The sequence below is a fragment of the Sabethes cyaneus genome, chromosome 3 (genome assembly GCF_943734655.1).
Source record: "Sabethes cyaneus chromosome 3, idSabCyanKW18_F2, whole genome shotgun sequence".
NCBI lineage: Eukaryota > Metazoa > Arthropoda > Insecta > Diptera > Culicidae > Sabethes > Sabethes cyaneus.
This window is the reverse complement of record NC_071355.1, coordinates 145,560,322-145,583,581: the sequence shown is the minus strand read 5'-3', so window position 1 is coordinate 145,583,581 and position 23,260 is coordinate 145,560,322. Positions and strand designations below refer to the sequence as shown.

At 41.6% G+C, this 23,260-nt stretch overlaps 1 protein-coding gene across 4 annotated transcripts in view; it reads left to right on the top strand.

Annotated features, from left to right (window-relative positions):
- LOC128744518 (semaphorin-1A) overlaps positions 1-23,260 on the top strand; it is a 422,529-nt gene that overhangs the window by 380,123 nt on the left and 19,146 nt on the right. For all 4 annotated transcript variants that reach the window (XM_053841582.1, XM_053841579.1, XM_053841583.1 and 1 more), the window contains exons 9-13: positions 8,032-8,153; positions 8,623-8,703; positions 14,051-14,196; positions 14,445-14,527; positions 14,612-14,755. In XM_053841582.1, coding sequence (XP_053697557.1) covers positions 8,032-8,153; positions 8,623-8,703; positions 14,051-14,196; positions 14,445-14,527; positions 14,612-14,755 — 576 coding nt within the window. The remainder of the gene's footprint in view (positions 1-8,031; positions 8,154-8,622; positions 8,704-14,050; positions 14,197-14,444; positions 14,528-14,611; positions 14,756-23,260) is intronic.

Sequence of the window (23,260 nt, the reverse complement as noted above, 5' to 3'; positions counted from 1 at the left end):
TGCTACCTTACAGAAATCAAAGATTGCTTTTATTACCAACCTTTCCCCCACGTTATAGACATTTTACCAATTCGATTCCTTTTTATCAGTAACCCATTCTTACCACTACACAATACAGCTGAAACGCACTTCCTCAACACAGATATCAAATTGGCCTAGCAAAGGTCGGAAAAGATTTTGGACTTGTTGAGATAAGGAAGTTTTCCTGGCGTACTTCCCTAACACAGACATCAAATTAGTCTAGGTTTATTCGCGGTAATAATAAATCTTGCTGAGAGGGTTTGTCACTTTTCTGGCGCACTTCCCCAACACAGACGTCAAATTGGTCTAGGTTTAATCGTCGAATCTTCGACCTATTGAGACGAGGAGATTCTATCACTTTTTTTCTAAAAAGCAAGTAATCGAAATCATAGTAAACGGATGATGTATTTAACTGTCGTCCCCGTCTGTGAAGTAATGCGATCACGATTGATTGGTGCAATAATATTGGAATTCGATCAGGAAATCGCCAAATTATAAGCGTTTAAGAACTGACCACTTTCCGAGATAGATCTTTTGGAATGACCCCCTATACCCAGCGCCGCAGCGTGCAGTTGGCCAGAGTGGCCCACGCCAAGGACGCTAGCTCTAGGGGACGCCAAAAAAGAGCCTGAACCTCAGTGAGGCACTCTCGAGTGTAGCGAAGTATTTGATATAGGAAGTTGTATGAATCATGTATGACAGTCTAATACTAAAAAAGGAACGCTGATTTAAAAAACGAGGGGGCCAATCGGATCTTCACCATGGCCGCCACAATATCACGCTACGACGCTCTGGAACCAAGCATAGAATCTGATCCAAAACGAGATTAAAAAATGTGGTCCAATACATGGCACATAGGAGTATTTGAGTCGAAAAGTTGGCCAAAAGTATTGTAAATCATTTTTATTAGAGTAAACAAGCGGTAATGAGTGAAAAATAGTATCATTAGTTCTATGAAGCAAATTTTTATGGAATTATGTTGGTATCTACTTAGTAGTGTAGCACAACTTTTCTACTATTAGGCTAATCTCAAGTTTTTAGTCTTGACCATATATATTAATATTTTTTGAAACGATGGTTCTACAATTGATGAAGGGATGGTAGGGGAAAGAAATGAATATTTTTATTTTGGTGAAGGAGGGGAAGAGCGGAAAGGAAGGGGGGGTATTGGTAGCTATGCTTGACAAGTAGTCATTTTGACTCCTACCTTTTGTCCAATGCTGGAAGGTGCATGAGTCGAACCAAGCTGTAATCTGAGATTATAACCGGATGAGTTCGAATCACCCATCACGTGACGAACAACGTCACGCGCAGTACCTTGCAAGTCGTAAGGGCCGGCATAGTGTCGACGTCCTGAAAGTAAAAAGTAGTTAGATTAAAACTTCTCGCTCGGTAGTAATCTTCAATTGATGTAGGAAGCGGCACAATATGTGTCGATAACCCAACCAAACGCGTCGCTATTCTTGAGAAGTGGATTTTGCGGTCTCCTTTTGTCCAGCGCCTCTATGGTTCAAAGGTACAAGTACCAGCGAACCACATGCCCTGGTGGGTGTTGTGGGTTCGAATCCGGATATAATCTCAGATTACAGCTTGGTTCGACTCATGCACCTTCCAGCATTGGACAAAAGGTAGGAGTCAAAATGACTACTTGTCAAGCATATCTACCAATACCCCCCCCCTTCCTTTCCGCTCTTCCCCTCCTTCACCAAAAAAAAAAATTTTTATTTCTTTCCCCTACCGTCCCTTCATCAATTGTAGAACCATCGTTTCAAAAAATATTTTCTACTATTGCTTTTACTGTAGTTGAAGAATGGAAACTTTCATAAAAAGAGTGAGAAAGGGAGAGAAGTGAGAGAGAAGTATGTATGTGTGTGAGAGAGAGAAAAAAAATGAGAGAAACAGTGAGACTGAGAGAGAGTGTGTGTGTGTGTGTGTGTGTGTGTGTGTGTGTGTGTGTGTGTGTGTGTGTGTGTGTGTGTGTGAGAGATAGAAAGAGAGAGAGAGAGAGAGAGAGAGAGAGAAAGAGGTGCGAGCTTAAACACTTTCCTTCGTTTTCCTACGCATGCTTCCCTCGGTCCATTATGGAATCCCTTCGATGGGCGACCCTCAATAATTATCGCAGGAAAACCTAATCCAGATCCAGCATGTATATATATTTCTTACAAAACAGGCCTTTTAACTGATAACACGCTTTTCGAATTAATTGCGTAATGAAGAGATACAGCATGCTCAAATTTGATAGAAATTAAAGAAATTTGGCGAATTTTGCTTATAATACCTGAAATTTCTTGTTCAATTAGTTTATAGAGCATTCCTCTAGTGTCTCACAAGCACAATGACATAAAATTCATCTTTCACATGCTTGAAATTTCATGATAGTATAATTTATCATAAGAAAAATGCTGGGAAATTGAATATTTCATCATTTAGTAAAAAGTTTTCATTTCATAAAATTGCAAAAAGTTGCAAAAATTTCACTCACAACCCTCTTCCTGGGACTCTAAGCTATCAAATGGCATCAAAGATTGTTATGAGAAATGGTGAGAACATAAACAAATATCACTTTAAAGTAGCAACATATTTATGCTATTCTGCTATAACAAATACTGCTCGCTTGTCATCATTATATTCATTGAAATCTAAAGTCTATATCAACAAATAACTGTAAAATCTTTGAGTTTAAAAAGCCTTTTTACAGCTGGTCGATAGGATATATATAGCTTTAGAAATGTGGAAGGCAACATCCTTACCTATATGAGCGAAAATATATGGCCCATTTTTACTCGAAGTTTGACAGCTCTATGCAAGGTGTAAACAAAACAAATGGTTTCAAAATTAACGTAACATTGTGTGATAGGTATCTGGAAAAACAGCGAGGTTTAGTTGGAGGGGATTGAACGAGTTTTAATTTTCCTCATTTTGGCCAGCTTTTTGGTCCAAATACTTTTCTGTGTATGGTCCAGAATCTAGTCCAAATCTATATATATAAAAATGAAATGCTGTTCGTGTGTCCGGTATAGACTCGCAAACCACTCGACGGATTTTGATGAAACTTGGCATACACATTGCGTATGATGTGAGGAATGTTGTTAGCATGGTTTGAGGCCCCTCCCCCATTAAAAAGGGGGGCTCCCATACAAATGAAACACAAATTTCTGCGTAACTCGGAGACTAATGGAGCAAATGGAACCAAATTTTGCACATAAAGGTTTTTAGTAGCAGATTTTTTTTCTATGGTGGATTAAGATCCTTGCTTCCTCTAAGAGGGGGGGCTTCCATACAAATAAAACACAAATTTCCTCATAACTTGACTAATTATCAAGCAAATGAAACCAAATTTGGCATGTGGGGGTTGCAAGAGACAAGATTTTTTTCTTTGGTTGTTTGAGACCCCTCCTTCTCTAGAAGGGGGGGGGCTCCCATACAAATGAAACACGAATTTCTTTTTAACTCGGGAACTAATCAAGCAAATGGAACCAAATTTGGCATATGAAGGTTTTTGGAGGCAGAATTTTTTTCTATGGTAGATTGAGAACTCTCCTTTCTCTATGAGGGGGGGGGGGGGCTCCCAAACAAATAAAACCAAAATTTCCTCATAACTTGACTATTAATCAAGCAAATGGAACCAAATTTGGCATGTGGAGGTTTCTAGAGACAGAATTTTTTTCTACGGTTGTTTGAGACCCCTCCTCCTCTAGAAGGGGAGGGGGGGATCCCATGCAAATGAAACACAAATTTCTTTATAACTCGGGAACTAATTAAGCAAATGGAACCAAATTTAGCATGTGAAGGATTTTGGAGGCAGAAATTTTTTCTATGGTATATTGAGAACCCTCCTTGCTCTAAGACGGGGGGCTCCCATACAAATAAAATCAAAATTTTCTCATAACTTGACTTTTAATCAAGTAAGTAGAACCAAATTTGGCATGTGGGGGTTTCTAAAGACAGGATTTTTTTCTATGGTTGTTTGAGACCCCTCCCCCTCTAGAAGGGGAGCTCCCATACAAATGAAACACAAATTTCTTTATAACTCGGGAACTAAGCAAGCAAATGGAACCAAATTTGGCATGTGAAGGTTTCTGGAGGTAGAATTTTTTTTTCTATGGTAGATTGAGAAACCTCCTTCTTCTAAGAGGGGGGCTCCCATACAAATAAAACACAAATTTTCCCATAACACGACTATTAATCAAGCAAATGAATTTGGGGGCTACTGGAGGCAAAATTTTTTTTCTATGGCGTATTGAGATTCCTCTCCCCTCTGGAAGGGGGGTATGCTCTCATACAAATTAAACAGAATTTTTTGCAATATTCAAAAAGTAATCGAAGTCGCGAGTGTTGCCGTCCATACTAAAATATAAGATAAATTTGGAACAAAATTGTTAAGAAAAAATCGGTGAAGCCTAGATAATGGGTCAAATTAAATAAAAGTAAGATACTTATTTTTTTAAGTAAGTAAGTACTTATTTTAAAAACAAAATTGAAGAGAAAATACATTGTTGAAATGAAAATATGAAGAAAATAATGTTGAGATTACACTAAGTTTATGGTTTCTGACCGGTTTCCGACTGATTTCAATCGAACTGCAGTGATATTTTATTACGATTTTGCCAACATTACCATTTTAAGGGTTGGTAATAAAACCCAAATCGTTACGTTGGACTTGCTGCTCGAGTCACAAATTCTGACGCGTTGGATTAGAAATTTGCGGCATGATTTAGGAATATCTTGGGTTGTCAAAAAGAAAGCTCTTGGTTGCAAGATTACAATTAATCAACTCTTCAGGATTATGCATGTACCCCCTTTTTAGAATGGCGTAGCAACGCGCGCCGGGTCCTCTAGTCGGTTATAAAATCTGAAATGAAATTTGATAAAAAATGGGATCCACTATATAGTTCAGATTCAAAATATGCTCTAAGTCCTGAAGTCTGAGTCCTGGTTCAATATCTTTTCCAAAATCTTGTTACTAGTTTAAAAATCTGATCGAAAATGTGGTCCAAAATCTGATCAAGACTGTGGTTCAAAATCTGGTTTATAATCTGACCCAGCTTGAGAATCTGGTCCAAAATTTGATCCAAAAACTTAACCAAAATCTGATTTAAAAAATTGGCTCTAGGCTCAAATTATGGGTTTGGTCCAGTATGTGGTTCAAAATCTGGACCAACATCTGATCCAAAATCGGATCGAAAATGTGGTCAAAAATATTATCCAAAACCAGGTCGAAATTTGATCAAATGTGGTCCAAAATCTGGCCCAACATTCGGTTCAGGTCCAAAATATGGCCAAAATCTAATTAAAAATATAGTCCAACACCTGGTCCAGAACCTAGTTAAAATCAGTTCCAAAATTTGTTACAAAATTTGGTACAAAATGTGGTCCGCCATTATTTCAAGTCCAAAATACGGTCCAGGTCTAGAATCTGGTTCAAAACTTGATTGGAAATTTGGTAGGTGGTTTGATCAAAAATCTGGCCCAAAATCTGGTTAGTATTCCTGTCCAGTTTCAGAATCTGGATCCACATTTAATAAAAGGTTTAATCGTTTTTGTGATTGCAGAGCATTTGGCTCTATAAAACGTTTTGATTGCCGGGGATTCGAGGTAATATTCCAGTTAGACTCCCAAGCAACAATATGAGTTTTATTGTACTCTTATGGTGGTCTTCAAGACCAATTTTGATCCTAAATGCCATCATAAGAGTGTAATAAAACCCAAATTGTTGCTTGGGCTGTACCTTTGGTTTTTCCCAGTTCCTAAGTTCCATTTTAAGGGGACTTGAAGATAGTCCGAAAAAGATTACGGGTCTTATGAACTGCATGAATGACCCCTTCTTTGCTAATTGATCAGCGGTTTCGTTCCCTTTGATTCCGCAGTGACCAGGAACCTAATAGAGGTTGACTATATTGCGACAGGAAAGTTTTTCCAACAGTTCTATGCATTCCCACACTAGTTCAGAAGTGTAAGTTTTTGATTTTAAAGCATTCAATGCTGCTTGACTATCCGAGCAAATATAGATATTTACATTTTTGTAGTTACTTTTTATGCAGATTGATACACACTCTAGTATTGCATATATTTCTGCTTGAAATAATCCCTAGGCTTGTTATACCAGCACCTGCAATGTTATTTTGTCTTGAACTGTCCTTGTAGAACACCAGGGATCCTGAGCGAAAATTAGGTTCTCTGGCATTCCAAGCAGAGCGAATAAAATCAAGAACACGAAATTTGTGATCGAAGTAATTACACTTACGCATATGGTCATCGTTCATTAACATTAAGGGATTTATGGAAAATTCTTTGAGAATACTCAAGTGTCCAACGAGATCGCCATCAAGGAACCTCATGGATCGCTTGAGCCTTGAGCACTTTTCACAGCATCCAATTGGATGTCCTGAAAGACGTAGTTCTATGTTCAAAGTAGTTTGAAAGTAAAAGAAAATGGATAAAAAGCGACAATAGATGACAGCAACAGATATTTTGAAAAAAAACAAGACAGATTTACGAGAGAAATTTGCAAAAAAAAAGAATATGGAATAGAAATTAATAAGATAAATGAAACTTTGACTATATTGTGGAAGAAGAAAAGCTAGTGAAATTTCCGGCCGACGTGTGGTTTCACCAAAAAAACCGGGAAAGGAAAGTAATAGAATATGTAAATCGTATATGATGGAGACTAAATTTTAAAACACAAAAAATAGCGAAAGTTATAGGAAAATTTAAAATTAAGTAGTCCACTCTTCTTCTTTAACAGAAATTCATATTTTTTCGAATCTGATATAGACAGATGTATAGAATTGTGAAATGTAAACGGTAATTTTAAAGGGAAAATAAAAGAAAAATTACATTTACATAGTTTGTGATAGGAGAGAATATGAAAAATTAAAATAAGAGCAAATAGGTAAGCATGCAAGCCACCCAGTTGGTTTCGAGGTATGACGCTGACCTAATAAGCCAGTCGTCGTATGTTCGAATCTCGACTGGGAAAGGCTGTTAGAGTCAATAGGATCGTAGCAATTGGGCATGCAATTGTCTTGTACTCTAACAGCTGGCTGCGAAGTCTGTCATATAAATACAGAAGGTCAAGTTTCGATAACGGAATGTAGCACCTAAGCTTTGCTTTGCTTAGGTAAGCATGCAATATAAAAGTGGAATGTGAAGAAATAGGAATGAAAAGTGCAAAAACTAAAGCGAGAAAGAGAAAAGTAAAAGTTGAAAAAAATGTAGATGAATAAAATTATAGGAGAAATTGGAAACGTAAAAGGAAAATAGAAAACAGATAAACAAATAAAAGCGTACTAGGCAAATGGAATGGAAATAAGAGAATAACATATAGCTAAAACTAAAAGGGGCATAACGCAGTTTTTGAACCAATTGTGGAAAAAAATAACAGATGGTCGAAAGTTTTTTAAATTATTTATTTAGTGAGCTTCCAAAACCATACCGAATTCCGTTTATTAAATGTCTTAGTTATCACTTCGTTATCTCTCTTTTAGCCGAAAAATTAAAGAACACAGATTGCCGTCCCGGTTGTTTAACTGTTTACTGCAAAATGGTTATCGAAATTGCTTATATACGCTCTCACACATCTCTAGTCACCAGGATAATTTAGAACCAGTTCGATTTTCGTGGCACTCTTAAATGTATCCCACAGTCCACAAAAAGTCGAACGTATTTTAGAATGCAAAATGGCGATTGCGATGTTTTGTTGCGTATTTGCTTTCCAAATGAAGAATCTGAAAAGCTAGTCTGAATGCAATACTTTCTGGGCTGCAAGCTATTGTTAAAGAAAATAAGACAAAGATCCATTTTGGCCCGTTTTTTTTGTTATTTTGCTACACCTTTATTGAAGCACTGCTCTCGAAGTCCTTTTTTCAGAAAAGTTTTTTTGGCTGGGCTCAGTCTTATTTTCAACATTACCTGTCTCTGAAATATTGCATACCATAACTACTATTCAATTAAATCGGAACAATATAGTCAGGCACTAATCTACCTTTTCCCGATCGTTACTATTTACAGAATCAACCAGCAGTCTGATAGAGGGTCGATACGGCCACAGCAATTCCAAGCTCATCTATGCCGTATTCACCACGTCAACCAACGCTATCGCTGGCTCAGCCATATGTACCTTCTCGCTGCAGGTAAGCATTCTTCGCACTATCTCTCAAAATACAAATATATCGAATTTCAAATTTAGGGAAGCTATTCCGCGCGTTGCTGTTATTAGGTGGTATTGTTAGTATTGTTATCATTAGAATGTCGATGATGTGGAGAACATTCCAACCGAATAAAATACTTCAACCGCGAAACCTCAACCGCAATCAATTTGCAGTGAATTCCAGTGCAGTAGTATGTGTTCGCACAATGAAATATGCTTCAACAGAGTTCAGTATTGTGTCTTCCAAAACTAGCTGGTAGCAAAGTGAATGTTATTCAACTTTAGATAGAAAACTCAATTTACGTTAGATGGAAAATTTCTACATATTAGCCACAATTTTTATGCATACTACGTACCATTTCTAATTCTAATAACATGCCAACTACCGCCATTCTCAATTTCATAAAGTGCACACACTCATTTTCCCACTCTCCACCTTTTTTTTCCTACAGGATATCGCCGACACGTTTGAAGGAAACTTCAAGGAGCAAAGTGGATTAAACTCTAATTGGCTACCTGTTAACCCATCGATGGTAAGTGTTTCTTTTCCGTTGGCGGCAGTTTTGCTCACTTATTTGTATATTTTATACGGCTCTACCGGTGGTGTCTCTGGGGCTCGCTTATTCGTACATAGCATTTATCTTTGTAGCCTCCCCGAGCTGTATGTTTCCCGGCATCCTTTGAAGTAAATGATCAAAGGCGTCAGGTTAGCAAATGCTGATGGCTTGCTCTTTTCTATTACATCACATGGGGTGCTCTTTCATTGAGCACCTGCCCAAACTTTTTTCGTACCACCCCATAATATCATCAAACGGCGATTGCTCGTGTAAATATGATTTCTTTGATACGCTGAACTTTCGAATAATGCGAAACACATCCGCATCACAGATGCGTAGTTCTTTTCTAGAAGGTCCAGCTCCAGAAAAAAACTCGTTCTTTATTCGTACAGGGAAAGTAACTGTCGTCAGTGAAATAAATGGTTACATAAATAAGACTCTTGCATAAATTTTAATTTTCAGTGTATTTCTTGTAAAGTATATCCATAACATTCGTCTTAAATTAGTCCAATTCAAATCTTTCTGCCTTTGCTTTACTTTCCAGTCGCAATTGTTGTTGAAAAGTTTTACATCTTGCACGCACGATATCCTGAAGCATTTCATCTCAAACCTTCTCCAAACTTAGTATCCACAATCAATCCTCTGGTGCTCCCTAGTTTGCCTAGCAAATAACCCTATGCATAGTTGTCGAGGGAATTCAGGTCAGGCGAAGAGGCAAGCCACTCTTTCGAAGAAATAAAATCCGGAATATTGTCCCCACACCAAGTCTGTGTAGCTTTCGCCTGGTGAGACGGTGCTGAATCTTGTTGGAAGTAGTATGGTGCATTCTTGTAGTGTTTTTTGACGATAAGAAAATGAGAAGCAAATGGTTCTTCAAAACATTATCGATGTTGATTTTAACATCAGGTTTAATGAACAGCAATGGCACCTTTAAATTTTTGGAGAAACATCCCCATACTATCATCCTGGAAACATTTTGGAACCTTTGAACAGCTAGTTTGTGCCAAGAAATATCAGAAAGATGTGTAGCAGGAACATTTTTTTGTCCGAAAACAGAATTTCACAATTACCGTGTCGCTTGAGTAGCTACCGACATCTCGAATGTAAGAGTGGAATGCAACTTTCGGCTTTCTAGTCAAACCGTGCACCCGTTGTTTTGATTTTGACGTAGGACTATGTCTTACCGCAGGGTGTCATTCCATAATTTAGATTCTAGCTACCGTCACAAAAATATGAAAGATTTTGAACGCAAGTAGCTCTGCCAATTATGAATGGATTTTCTGGGTTTAGATACCGATCGACTCATAACAGATGTACTAATTATGTGGTTTCTATTACAATTTTCTTTTTCAATCACGAATGAGTGAAAATTACCGAAAAATTTCGAGGTCAAATATCCCCATACATTTTTTTGCGATCGCCTGTCTTCACAGGCAGGGACGAGACTTAAACACACCATCTGTTTACTATGACTTCGAGTACTTCATTTTTAGAAAACAAAGTAACAAATCCCCTCGCCCCAACAGGTCGAAGATTGTTTATGACGTTTAAACTTATACTAATTTGATATCTGTGCTTGGAAAAAGCGATAAAGAACTCTCGTTCTAACAAAATTTCTTTGGACCGCGGTAAACCTAAACCAATTTTATGTCTGTATCAAGGTGAGTAAAAATAGATGATCTAGTTTCACAGTTTGTAGAACAGAAGTGCGCGGAATAATTGGTTAGCAACCATCGACGTTGTTTATTCAACAGTTTCCGCTTTGAAAATTTCGGTGGTCGTCAAGGGTAACCCAGCGGGGGTGAAAAACAAATTTGAACATCAAAAAACCTCTCTTGACTAACCTTGGTCTGTATAAGAGAAGTGCGCCAGAAAAAGTGATAAGCCTCATCTCAAACAAAATTTTTTGGGACCGCGATAAAACTAATCCAATTTGATGTTCTGGAAGTGAACAGCTTATAAAAAAATGAGCGACCCTGGTTATCCCCGCATTGTATCCACATACTGAAAGAATTTTTTCAAAACTCGTATCTTATATGAAAAAGATGTTAACGGAGTATTCATGAATGTGACGTGATGATGCAGCAATTTTCAAAGTGAGGAAAAATTAGCGACTGTCTGATCCGAAAATAGGTTTCGGGCGTTCAATTTGTTGCTTTACAATTAATTGCATGCAATTGTTTACATACATTCGATTGTATTGCTGTCAAGTGCCAAAAAGAACTATTAATGTGCAGAGGACGTTAGCTAATTGATGATATTTTAACTGTCAGTTTTAACTCGTTGTTTGTACTTACTTACTTACTTACTTACTTACTTACTTACTTACTTACTTACTTACTGTCGTCCTAAGACAAAGCCTGTTGAACAAGTTTTCTCCAATGAACTCGGTTGTGGGCTACCGCTCTCTAATTCTGTGGACACTAAGTTCTCTCCGCCAGATCTCGCTCCACTTGGTATTCATCTTGTTCGTTGCATTCCTGGTCGTCTTGGCCCTATCGGATTTGACGCGAACACCACCTTTGCAGGGTAGTTGTCCGGCATTCTTGCAACATGCCCTGCCCATCCTATCCGTCCAGCTTTAACCACCTTTTGAATACTGGATTCGCCATAGAGCTGTGCGAGTTCATAGCTCATCCTTCGTCTCCATACTCCGTTCTTCTGTACGCCGCAGAAGTTCGTTCTTGGCACTCGTCGTTCGAAAACTCCGAGCACACACAGGTCCTCTTCCAGCATTGTCCATGTTTCATGCCCGTAGAGAACAACCGGTAAACCTTGGTACAGATAATTAACTGTTTCGTTTATTTAATTCCACTACACATGAAATTTAATTAATGTTTCTTGTAGCATTTTTTCTCAGCTTTCCAATGGTGGTCTTAAAATAAAAATCGGTTGGGGGCTCATGACCAAAACGGCGATTTTTTTATAAAATCCAATATGGCGACCAAATCCAAGATGGTCGCCAAAATTTTTTTTATTTTATTTGAAAGCCCTGTTCTTCTTTACAGTACCGGGTCATTTGTTAGTTGTTTCATGGCAAATTTATGAAATATCGCATAATATAGATCTCGGGGTTTGCTTAAAATTCAACTTTTTTTGAAACTGTTAGGCCCCTTGGTGAACGAGGGGTCCTCTATTTCAAGGCATCAAAAGTGTAATTCTTATTTTTTAGCCATTTTCAACCAATTAAGCGCAAAAGTTCCAAAATTTGAAGACCTTGTGTCAGTAGTGGCCCCGTTTCAACGAGAATTACTCTCTCTCTTACTCGTTTGATGTCTTCCGGTGTCCTTACGACCAGGTTTGGGGAGTATTTTTCATGAACCGGTTTTTTGTATCACTTGATGGTACGAAAGATGAATCTTTCGTTCAATCCGAGTGGGATCAGCTTCTTTAAAATATCACACGGTCGAAAATTTTTGAAAAACAGACTTATCACAAGTTCCCTTTTTGCGTCCATGATTACCACAACTCGTAAACGAATGAAAATTCAACATAAACTTGCAAGCTGTGTTGACATTGGAATACACTCTAAACGAAGAATATGCGGACACATTTGTGATTAACCTATTTTTAATACACGTCCAAAATAAACTGACAGATATTACTAAATGTCGGGACTGCAAGGTGTCCACGTATCACATCTTTTTTGATTTCAAAGCAGCATACGATACAGTTGATCGAGACCAACTATGACAGATAATTCACGAGCACGGTTTTCCGGACAAACTGACGCGACTGATCTATATTTGATCGAGTAAGCGGGGAGTATTTCGGGGACGATCTCAAGTCCCTTCTAGACACGGTGGGAGTTGAGACAAGGTTACGGCTTATCCTGCATACTACTCAACATCGCTCTTGAGAAGGTGATACGACGAGCGTTCATCGAAATGCGTGGCCCGATTTTCACCAAGGATAGCCGAAACATAGGTTTTGTAGATGACTTTGATATCATAGCCTGGAGCTTTGCGACGGCAGCGGAAATCTACACTAGACTGAAAGCGGAGTCTAGGAGGATTGGGCTAAAATTAAATGCGTCGATGACCAAATACATGAAAGGAAGAGACTCACAGGAAACAAACGCGTGCCTTCCACGGACAGTAACCGTTGACGGCGATGAACTAGATGTGGTAAATGAGTTCATTTATTAGGGATCGCTGGTGTTCGCGGACAACAACACTAGTAAGGGAGATGAAGCGAGAAATTGGGGCTACTTTGCCCTTCGCAAAATACCACGATCAAGAAGCCCGTGGTATATCCGTTCAAAGCTGACAATGTACAAAACCCTTATTAGACCGGTAGTTCTCTATAAACTTGAAGCCGTGACGCTACCCACGGACTACATACGCGCCCTTGCTGCGCTCGAGCGGAAGGTGCTGCGGATGGTATTTGATGGAGTACAAACTGAAAGCGGAGAGGGGCGGAGGCGTATGAATTACGAGCTACAGGCACTGCTTGAAGAAATTCCCATTGTATATCTGGCGAAAGTGGCGAAAGGCTACGGTGGGCCGGACATATCGTAAAGATGCCAGACGACAATGCGACGAAAACCGTTCTCTTCAACAATCACATCAGCATAAGGAACAGGGGGAGGTCAACGTGCAAGATGGCTCGACCAGGTCAAATTGGCTACGAGTGGCACAAGATCGAGTTGAATGGAGACGACTGCTTGAAACAGCACAGGCAACCTCGGCTTTATGCTGCTCAAGACGACGATGGTTCCAGATCCGTATTTCTTAGGTTGTTCGTAGTTAAGTTTTACAACGGCCTTGCAGGATAATCTACTTAATCTTGTGTTAGAGTTTTGGGTTTGGCGTTCTAGACAAGGCATTTTTTATTTAATGGATCACACCTGGTCGGACACTATTGTGAGCCGCTTCTAACGTGAAATGCAGACGCTATTTCGAGGAAACAGTAATCCACGCGACGAGGTAGGGTCAGGACTGTAATTTAAGTGGACGAGCAAAGCGTGTACTCGGGTTACACTTTTGTAACCAGATGGCAGAGATTGTCATATAAGTTAATAAATAATGATGAAAGACCATAGCAGGGTTTGAGTTATAAATGTACAGATTTTTGTCAAATACAGCCTTCACTAAATAACCTCAAAATATCACAGCCTTTGAAACATAAAGCCTGGGCGAAAATCCCAGTTTCCGCTGGTCCTGTTTGTGCTACATACTCTATTTGTGAAATAAAATTTTCATTGAAACCGCAACCTTGCTCATTAGTTTTGTTAATAAATTCAAAACTTCGAAAGCACTTTTTCCGTATGAATAATACCGTTTCACTATATGCACGTGTTCTTCTTTTTTCTTCCCTGCAGGTACCGGATCCGCGACCTGGCTCGTGCCACAACGACTCGCGAACACTGCCAGATTTAACACTCAACTTCAAAAAGACGCACTCACTGATGGATGAAAATGTGCCAACATTTTTCGGCTCACCGATTTTGACTCGCGTTAGCACAGTGTAGGTGTTTTGCCCAGTCATACCTACTTTTTTTTCTCGCTTTTACAATTCGCTTGGTATTTAACTTGCTGACTTTTCCTAGTGGCTGACAGGTTATGTTAATTTAGCGAGATTAATTAATACTAGCAACCGATGGTGAAATACATTCGTTGGCATAAATTTTTGCGATTTCCCAGTTTGTCGGGGCGTAAATGTACTAATTTGCTTTACAATTTTCTTCCGCTTGTTTCACGTTGCACACCCGCCAGCTACCGGTTCGCTGCCATCGCCGTCGATTCGCAGATTAAAACTCCCGGCGGAAAAACATATGATGTGATTTTCGTTGGTACAGGTGAGTTATCGGACAGTCCAATGTTTCGATAACTATTTTGAAACTAAATTATTTCCATTCTTCTCTTAATGATTTTCTTGGTAGATCATGGGAAAATCATCAAAACGGTGAATGCCGAATCTGCGGACTCCAACAAGAAGGTTTCCTCGGTGGTTATCGAGGAAATCGATGCGCTGCCCACCAGTGAACCGATTCGGAGCCTGGAAATTGTACGAACGATGCAGTACGGTAAGTAGTATAAGTAGTTTATCACCTTGTCGTAGCGGTAATCTGAGAAACGATCTTTTCTTTGTATATTATTTTGTTATTTTATTCCTGCGTAAAAGCATACTCTGTTGCCCTTATAACTATACCATTAATGAAAAGTTATGATTCACTAATAACATGATTTATTAATATCATATACAGAAGCACGCACAAAGACATCAAGCATATTATGTTCATCCTACTCTACCCGTGTGGTTAAATGTATTTTTCTTTTACCTCGCAAAGCAGGATGCATTTTTTGTAGCACTGCTTTGCACAGACAGCATAAAACAACATGTAGTTGAGCATTTGTTCAGACAAACGAGGGCGTCTGATTGATTTCATCACACCACTGAGAAATAAGGCAAAGAAAGCTAATACCATCAACCCAGAACCCCATCGAGGCATATTATTTCCTTTAGCATATAGAATATACCAGCACATAGGCCAATCGATAGACCAGTTAGCAACTTTCCGTTTAGGTCATCTGCACATCATCCATTCACAAGCCGCCCTTCTTATACAAAGGATTCTTCGCCAATCAAGCTTGTTATCCATATTGTTGATTAGAGGAGGAAATCGAACCCATTCGTCTTTGGAAGCAAATGTTCTCAATGGGGGGATTTCCACCAGGCAAATATGTATCACCATTTCTCTCTGATACCCTTCGCATTATCACTCGTTTCCTGCCATTTCCTTTAGTTAGTCTCCAAACCAAATATTGAAAGGACACAAAAAGGTCACGCTCATCTCAATCACGTGCTGAGGATTCTGATGTCTTTTCACTAATTTTGCAATAGGGAGGGATTAAAACACAACTTTTCAATGGGGGAGGTAAAACCGGTACTCAGTTGCGTATTTATTCATTTTCCGTGCACATTGGACGTTTCTCTAAAATGTATTTTTATGACTTGAAAAATAACGAAATTCTTTGCAACTGCTGGATTTTGAATGGAAACTTATTCAACGCTGTTTTGAATACCGCAGTTTTTTTTTTCATAGCTGGTCGACTAAAATTCTACGCTCACAAAAAAAACTTTTCATTCTACACTGAGCAAATATAAAACAACATCTGGGAAGTGTACATAAGCAATAACACTCTCCAAATGTATTAGAATAGCTGGTAAAAAAATACAAAACATGTTTGTGTGGAAACGCAAGCGAACTATATTGAAAAAATGCAAATGAATATTCTATCAGGATTTCTATTGCACGAAAAAGTTTCACAGTTCGTTCAAAAACAGGTGCAAATATTTTCGCCTTTTTCATTTCCGCTGCACCTATCAGTCCTATAGGGGGGCTGTGTGCGACAAATACTTCATCCACGCCGAACGCATTTGAGTTCAGATAACTGACTAAAATTGATTTTTCTCGAATGCGCGCAGTTGGTAATGATGATGATTAACATTGTTTCAAATTAATTACGCAATTTCGTTTTTCGAGTTTAGCCATGTTTTTTCCAGTTCTATGACAGTCGCAAGTAACATGATTTAAATGTCCTACTCCATTGTATTTTATCAGTTACAGAAATTATATTAATACCTTCGGTATGTGACGTTGTTTTGGATGGATTATAAAATCAAACCAATTATCAGTTGCATTTTGAAAATGACACGGCACTTGAAAAAATATGTGGGAAGGACTATTGATGGACATATTTTTATAATCACACTGTATATAAGCTTCATCTTAACCCCTCGCAATTAGTATATAAACAAGTAGAGTAATCAACATTTGAAACGCAAAGAAACGCCGCCCTCTCGCTTCTGTCAGCGGCAGCCCCCTGTGCTGTGTACTATGTACGGTTGGCCGAATACTTACAGCGTGTCTGAAAAGGATAAATCTTATCCACTTTTCCTTTCTGTTATACAGTTCTTTCACTCTGTTTACCCAACCCTAGAAGTAGCTGGCTTCCCATGTTGCAGCGGCAGTAGCAGCAGCATACTTGCAATGCTTCGCAAGAAACAATGGCATTCTAGTATAGCACAGTCAGAAACAAACCATCCAACGGACTATGTGTGTCATAGAGTAAGCACTTTAAGATTACGGGAAAACTACTGCAATAGGGCTACGAAACTATGAATATACATATACATATGTACACTATGAGAGAAAGGAGAAAATAAGAATCCTGCATGAACTATAAACATCGCATAATTGAAAGATATTTTCGCTCTAATATCACAAAGTGCTTGAAGGTCCGTTTTCATCCTTCTGTTTTTTTTTCTAGCAACCCTGACGGCTCCGTTTCTAGTATTTAGCTGCATGGAGACATGCCAAGACCATACACCTTACCCACTTCCAGTGCTCAAACGATCATGCTTGAGCCTGAAACATGGCTGCTCGAAACAGGAAGCCAGCGTCGCGTGAAATGAAGTTTTGCTTTTCACCCCGGTTTTTCTTCCGGATCTTGCCAATATTTCTTACCACCACCCCCCGTACAGCCCCTTCGAGAACCGCGTCTACGCTGCAATCCACTACCACGTCCTGGTGTGTTCGGCAGAAGAGCCAACTTTTAGAGATGGAGTAATTACAGTTTGGCCAAACAAAACTCTAAATTATAATTTAATTGATGTTTGGCCGGGATGTGCACTTTACCGAACTGTAAAGTTCAAGTATTTTGATAGAACGGTAATGTAATGCAGTAAGTATGCAGCAAGGCGGGAAAATCATTAGTCGATGCAATTTGTGCTGATTGGTTGGGCGAAAATGACTGATGGTCGGTGCACTTCAAATATTTGAGTATGTTTTTTTGTGAAGTAGAGTTGGTGATTTACAGTCTGATTTGAAGTTTATTAAAAGAAAACTCGAACGAAGTTCAATAACATTTGTGAGAGATGTTCTACGAAGTAAATTTTAAAAATGATGATTGGTGAAAACATGGCAATAATACATGAATAGACTTCGTTATGGGTTATAGAGTGGTATATTTTCGAACTGGTAATTTTAAAGATACAAGCACAAAAAATATTGTCTTTGCCCGGTCCTCTATCAGCATCATTACTTAACCAGAGTAGAGTATTCATTGCAAGATCAGGCTGCGCATATGGTGATATCAGTTAGGAGCAATCTATTGTGATTTGCTCTAAACTTATTTGGAAATACTAAAATGGAAGTTTTGTCCCACCCGCCATATTCACCACACATCGCTCCATCAGATTTTCATTTGCTCAGGTTCATGGCACTTGGCTTGTTAAAGACGCATTTCGCCAACTGCAAAAGTATCAAGGGTTGGATCGTTTCATTCATGTCCAACACAATATCGGTTTTCTTCCCCTTCCTACATAGACGACCTTTCTGCTTCCAAGTGCTGTTCAAGCCATGAATATTCAACTTACGTGTAATTCGAGCTTCGCCTTTGATAACCCGAGGTCACGCTCCGAGAGTTTCCTCGACAGTACATCATGCGTATCTAATCCTAAATCTAACACTCAGCCTTGGGGGGTTTGTTGCCCAGGATAAGGTTACCCTGGAGTTTGCCTTGAGCCGTGGGTTCGAATTCAATGGTAAGTGACTAGCGTGGGTTTATTCTCAGGACGCTTCACATTCCTACTTTCTGCTAAATTCTGCAATTTAATGAAACCAACAATGAAGCCCCCTTGCCAGTGCAAGTTATAAGAGTGGTACTGGCTCGAGGTGTGTAGTAAAGCCTCTTGTCAATGGGCAATGAAATTATAGCTTGTTTCACTACCAGTTTCTAGGAACGAGATTATTGATTCAAAGTAGTAAGGGAAAAGACACTTATACGCTACATATCCTCTTTAAGTGCTGAATTTTGTTTAACCGAAGTTGAAGTTCTAGCTGGGGCTGGTATAATAACTGGGGGCTTATCTCAGGGAAAATTGTAACTAATCTCCTGGCTCTAGAAAACGAGATTCGTTTTTGAAAAATTGTAAAAAGCACAAAAGGAAAAAAGGATGACCGACACTAAAGCACAGATAAAATATATAATTCACTTACTCTATAGTGATACTATAGTGAAAAGAACGAAGTGCGGAATACAGAAAAAACAACTGGACGATATCACTATAGATCAAAATACTCATCATAGTGATAATGTCCTACTGTAAAAAACATTCGTCCTGAGTTTTTCATCTGTCAAAAAGCAGTTCGATATCTGCAGTACAGACATCACACAGAAATGATCAAACTTTTCTTTTTTTTTTCACGAGTAGGGAAATCAGCTGAGCACCTTAGAAGATACGGTACTATCAGACACCTGAGAAGACAACTCAGGGAGTGGGGTTTGGTATCCCGACCCCCCAAAGGGGGCGTGAGGATCCGGACCACTCGAGTCTCCAGCCTCAATCCCCTCTGGCATCATCTTATCGGTATTACTTCAGGGAGAAGCTATTGTGCTTAACGCACCCTCTTAGATAACTACTGGATTTATGTAGTTAGGCTATTTATTCGTCGTTGATCGGCTCTCCAGCGGTTTTGTAGCTCAAGTACAATCTGGGTAACTGCCGCATTGACCGCTCCCTAGACGTCCGAGCTCGAGCACATCCTTTGGACTAAGTTATCCGGAGTAGTGTCCTGTCCGCTCGCTGCCATCATGTTGCTTCTTGCGCCCGCAAAACAAGGGCATATGAAGAAAGCATGTTCTACAGTTTCGTCAACATTCACGTATTCGGGAAACGCGGAAGACTCCGCATGCCTAAACTTGTGCAGATACTGTCTGAAACACCCATGCCATGACAGAATCTGCGTCAGGTGGAAGTTGACTTCGCCGTGGCACCTGTTGACCCACCCGGATAGTTCCGAGATAAGTCGATGCGTCCACCGACCTTTTGTGGAATTAGACCATGCCCGCTGTCATGTGGTCATCGAAGCCGATCTTGTGGTACTCCGTATCCCTCTAGTTGCACGTTGGTTGAAGCACTCTACGTCCTCGCTGACGACGCGCCGCCTATCACCACCCCTACCGGGAACTTTAGCTTCAACACCTCGTCATTCATGACGTTCCACAACACCGAGCCCAGTATGGAACCTTGCGGAACCCCTGCGGTGATTGAAGTGCCCTGCGGTGATTGAAGTGCCCTGCGGTGATCGGCCTATATAACGAGGGGACACCCGGAGGTTTTCCCGGCTTCGGCAATAGGACCAGGTTCTGTCGCTTCCATCTGTCCGGGAAGTGACCAGCTTCCAGGCATCTACACATTACTGCCCCGAAAAATTCGGGAGCCTCCAGAATAGCTGCTTTAATGGCCATATTCGGGATTCCGTCTGGCTCCGGTGCCTTGCTCACCTTTAGCGATTTAGCGATCTCAATGAGTTCCTCGTTCGTAACCGTTACTTCCTCCCCGACCTCTAAACCGCCGTCACCCACGTTACTTTGGATGTTCGGCACGGAGGCCGACCATCCTACGCTATGGTCTGAGATACTGGAACGTCGGCCGTGGGACGACTCAGCGGCCTGAGGCCAGGGCCTTGGCTCGTGGAGCGGAAAGAGGCCCTCGATGATCCGCTCCAGCACCTCTGGCGATCGCTTTGCTGGCGCCATCACGCCCTTGGTCTTTGCCATTACGACCCTGTAGGCATCACCCCACGGGTTCGCATTGGCACTGGCACATAACATTTCAAAGCAGGCTCGCTTGCTAGCTATTATCCCACTCTTAAGCGCTGCGCGTGCAGCAACTAGTACTACTCGACATTCTGCTCTGCCCTCGTCCGAACGAGCTCTTTGCATAATTCTCCTTGCACGAAAGCAGGCTCCGCGGAGTTCCGCAATTTCTTCTGTCCACCAGTAGGTCGGTTTTTCCTAGGCATGGTGGCGTCACACACTCGCGACAGAACCTCAACCAAATGATCAGTGTTCGGGTCGGGCATATCGCGATTACCGCACTCTCTTCGGATCGCTTCCACAAACACTTCGGGATCGAAGTATGATGTCTTCCATCCACGGGTGCTTGGAGCCAACACCATAGCGGACCGCCTGATGGTCACTGTGAGTGTAGCCATTGTCTACCCTCCAGTCTCCTATCAGACCAGGACTGCCGAATGTCAATGATAGACTCTGCACCATTCCTACTGAAGGTACTTGTGGTGCCGACGTTGGCCAGGTCTACGTTGAGCTTTGCCAGAGCCTCAAGCAGAATCCGACCCCTATGGTTCGTGCGACGACTTCCCATTCGACCGCCCAAGCGTTAAAGTCGCCCGCCACAACCACCGGCCTTAGACCAATCAGCACAACTGATACTCGGTCTGCCATCCGCGTAAACTGCTCGATCGACCAACTCGGCGGAGCATAACAGCTGCAGTAGAACACTCCACCCACTTTGGCAACCGCAAATCCCTCGTCTGCAGTTGACACAACCTCTTGAACCGGGAACCTGCTTGTCTTCCATATAGCCGCCATCCCGGACCTATCCGAGACCCAGTTACCGTTTCCGGCAGGGATGCGGAATGGGTCCGAGATGATGGCAATGTCCGTCAACGACTTAATAACTGCTTGGTATAAAAGCTGCTGAGCCGCGTGGCAGTGGTTCAAGTTTAGTTGCGTTACATGCACTACGCCCGTGTTTTAGTCGCCGGCGCGCTTGCCGGGCACTTTGGGCCTCCTGTTGTGTGCTTAGCGTCCCGTTGGTCTGTACATATCAGGCACTTGGGCGGCGCAGAACAGTCCCTCGCTATATGGCCCGCACCGCCACATCTTCTACACAGGGGGCTTCTGTCAGAACCCTTACAGCTCCAGGACTTGTGCCCTCGCTCAAAGCACCGGAAGCAAGCCTCCGGCTGCTGGAACATGCTCAGTGGGCATACGGACCATCCGACCTTCAGCTTGGCCGCCTCCAGGGCTGTATTTCCGTCTACCAGTGGAAGTCTTATTGTAGCTACCTGGTTTCCAGCCGGTCCCTTGCGCAGACGAACTGCTTCGGTAGTCACCACCACGTTAAATTGCTCCTTGAGAGCTCGTGTCAGTTCGACCGCTTCAGTGATCTCGTCCAGGTTTTTAAGCTGGAGAGTCATCTCAGGCGCTAGTGCGCGGTCTGTATGCCATCACCAAGGACCTTTTCTGCCATCACTTTACAGCCAGAACCCTTCTCAGTGGCCTCCTTTTTGAGCTCAAGGATCATGTCGCCGGTGCGGGAGCGGCGGATACTCCGCACATCCGCGCCAAGACCCTTCAGCTGCTCGTCCCCTCTCATGGCCTTCAAAACTTCTGCATATTTCAGCCCCTCAGTTTTGAGGATAAGGGCATCGCCTTTGCTCCTCTTTTTTCTGACCACTTTCGGTGGAGTTCGATCCCCCTCTTTCTTCCTGGCCTTCTTCTTTTTCACTGTTTCCCACTGATTTTCGGGCGCTAACTGTGTCTTATTACCCTTAGTGGGTTCCTCAGTTTGCTTACGACCCTCAGCGATCAAGCGCTTCTTCGGGCCCGTGGGGGTTTCTTCCCCTGGGGATTTCCTTGCACGTTTAGTGGATACCTTGTTGTCACTGGACTGCTCCGTAGTCGCAAGGGCCACGGTGTGGTCAGTCGTTGACAGGCACGCATCCGTTTGTACAGACCTCGATACAAACGCCTTCTCTGCCACTTTTACTCGCACTTCGAGTTCACTGTGTTCCTTCGTCGCAGCACGCATGGTGCCCCGAAGCATGAGCAGACTTTGTTTCAGGTCCTTCGCTAGGGTGCTGCGGCCTGCCACGAACTCGATAATGGCATCGAGCTGATGAGACGCCGCTACCACTCTTGGTAGCATGTCTCTCTTTCCTTTTACTGCTTTTATTAGCGACGGGCCATTCATCGCTGCGTCCGCCGTAGATGCAGTTGGAGCGACAGGTGTGCCGCTTACCTTTCCGCTTACGCTGGCGCTTCTACTCGTATCCATCGGCGGAGATCGTTGGATACCACCTCTTGCGAACGGATTATCTAATCCGTCCGCGCTCACTGAAGCTAAGTTTTTTTGATTTTGATTGTTCATATAGAATCCCACGAGTTGAGGGGAAAGAAGAGTCCGCCGCATCAGAGCCCCTCCTGATGCGGTAAGGGCTGATTACTGTGGCGGGCGCTCTGGTATTCCACAGGCTCCGTTTGAGGCTGAGTATTTATAAACCTATATTCATCCCTTGGCACGGGTCGCACGACACCTTGGATTAGGGGTTTATCCATTCACGTTTTTTACTGTTAGCCATGGATAACAGCTATTCAACCATCTTCTTTTAGGGGCTTTGGACCCTCTACTCAGGTTCTCAGTATTTTCAGGTTCATCGAACATGCTTCTACCGAGATCCGTCATTTACAGGCGGAGAGTTTGCACTCAGCCTTCGCATGAGTGCCCCCTTCTCTGTCCGCATACGACCCTAATTTCCGCCGGTTGTCCGGTTTCCACTAAGGAACGTATCCCGTATGGTACCACGAGGAGGTAGAGATAGGGGTTGCTAAATAAGAGGCTGTGGAACTTCGTGGTAGTTCTGGAGCGCATTATTCAACCATTTACCATTCGCCCCGGAGTATATGAAATGCTTGGTTTGCTGGGGAATCATGCG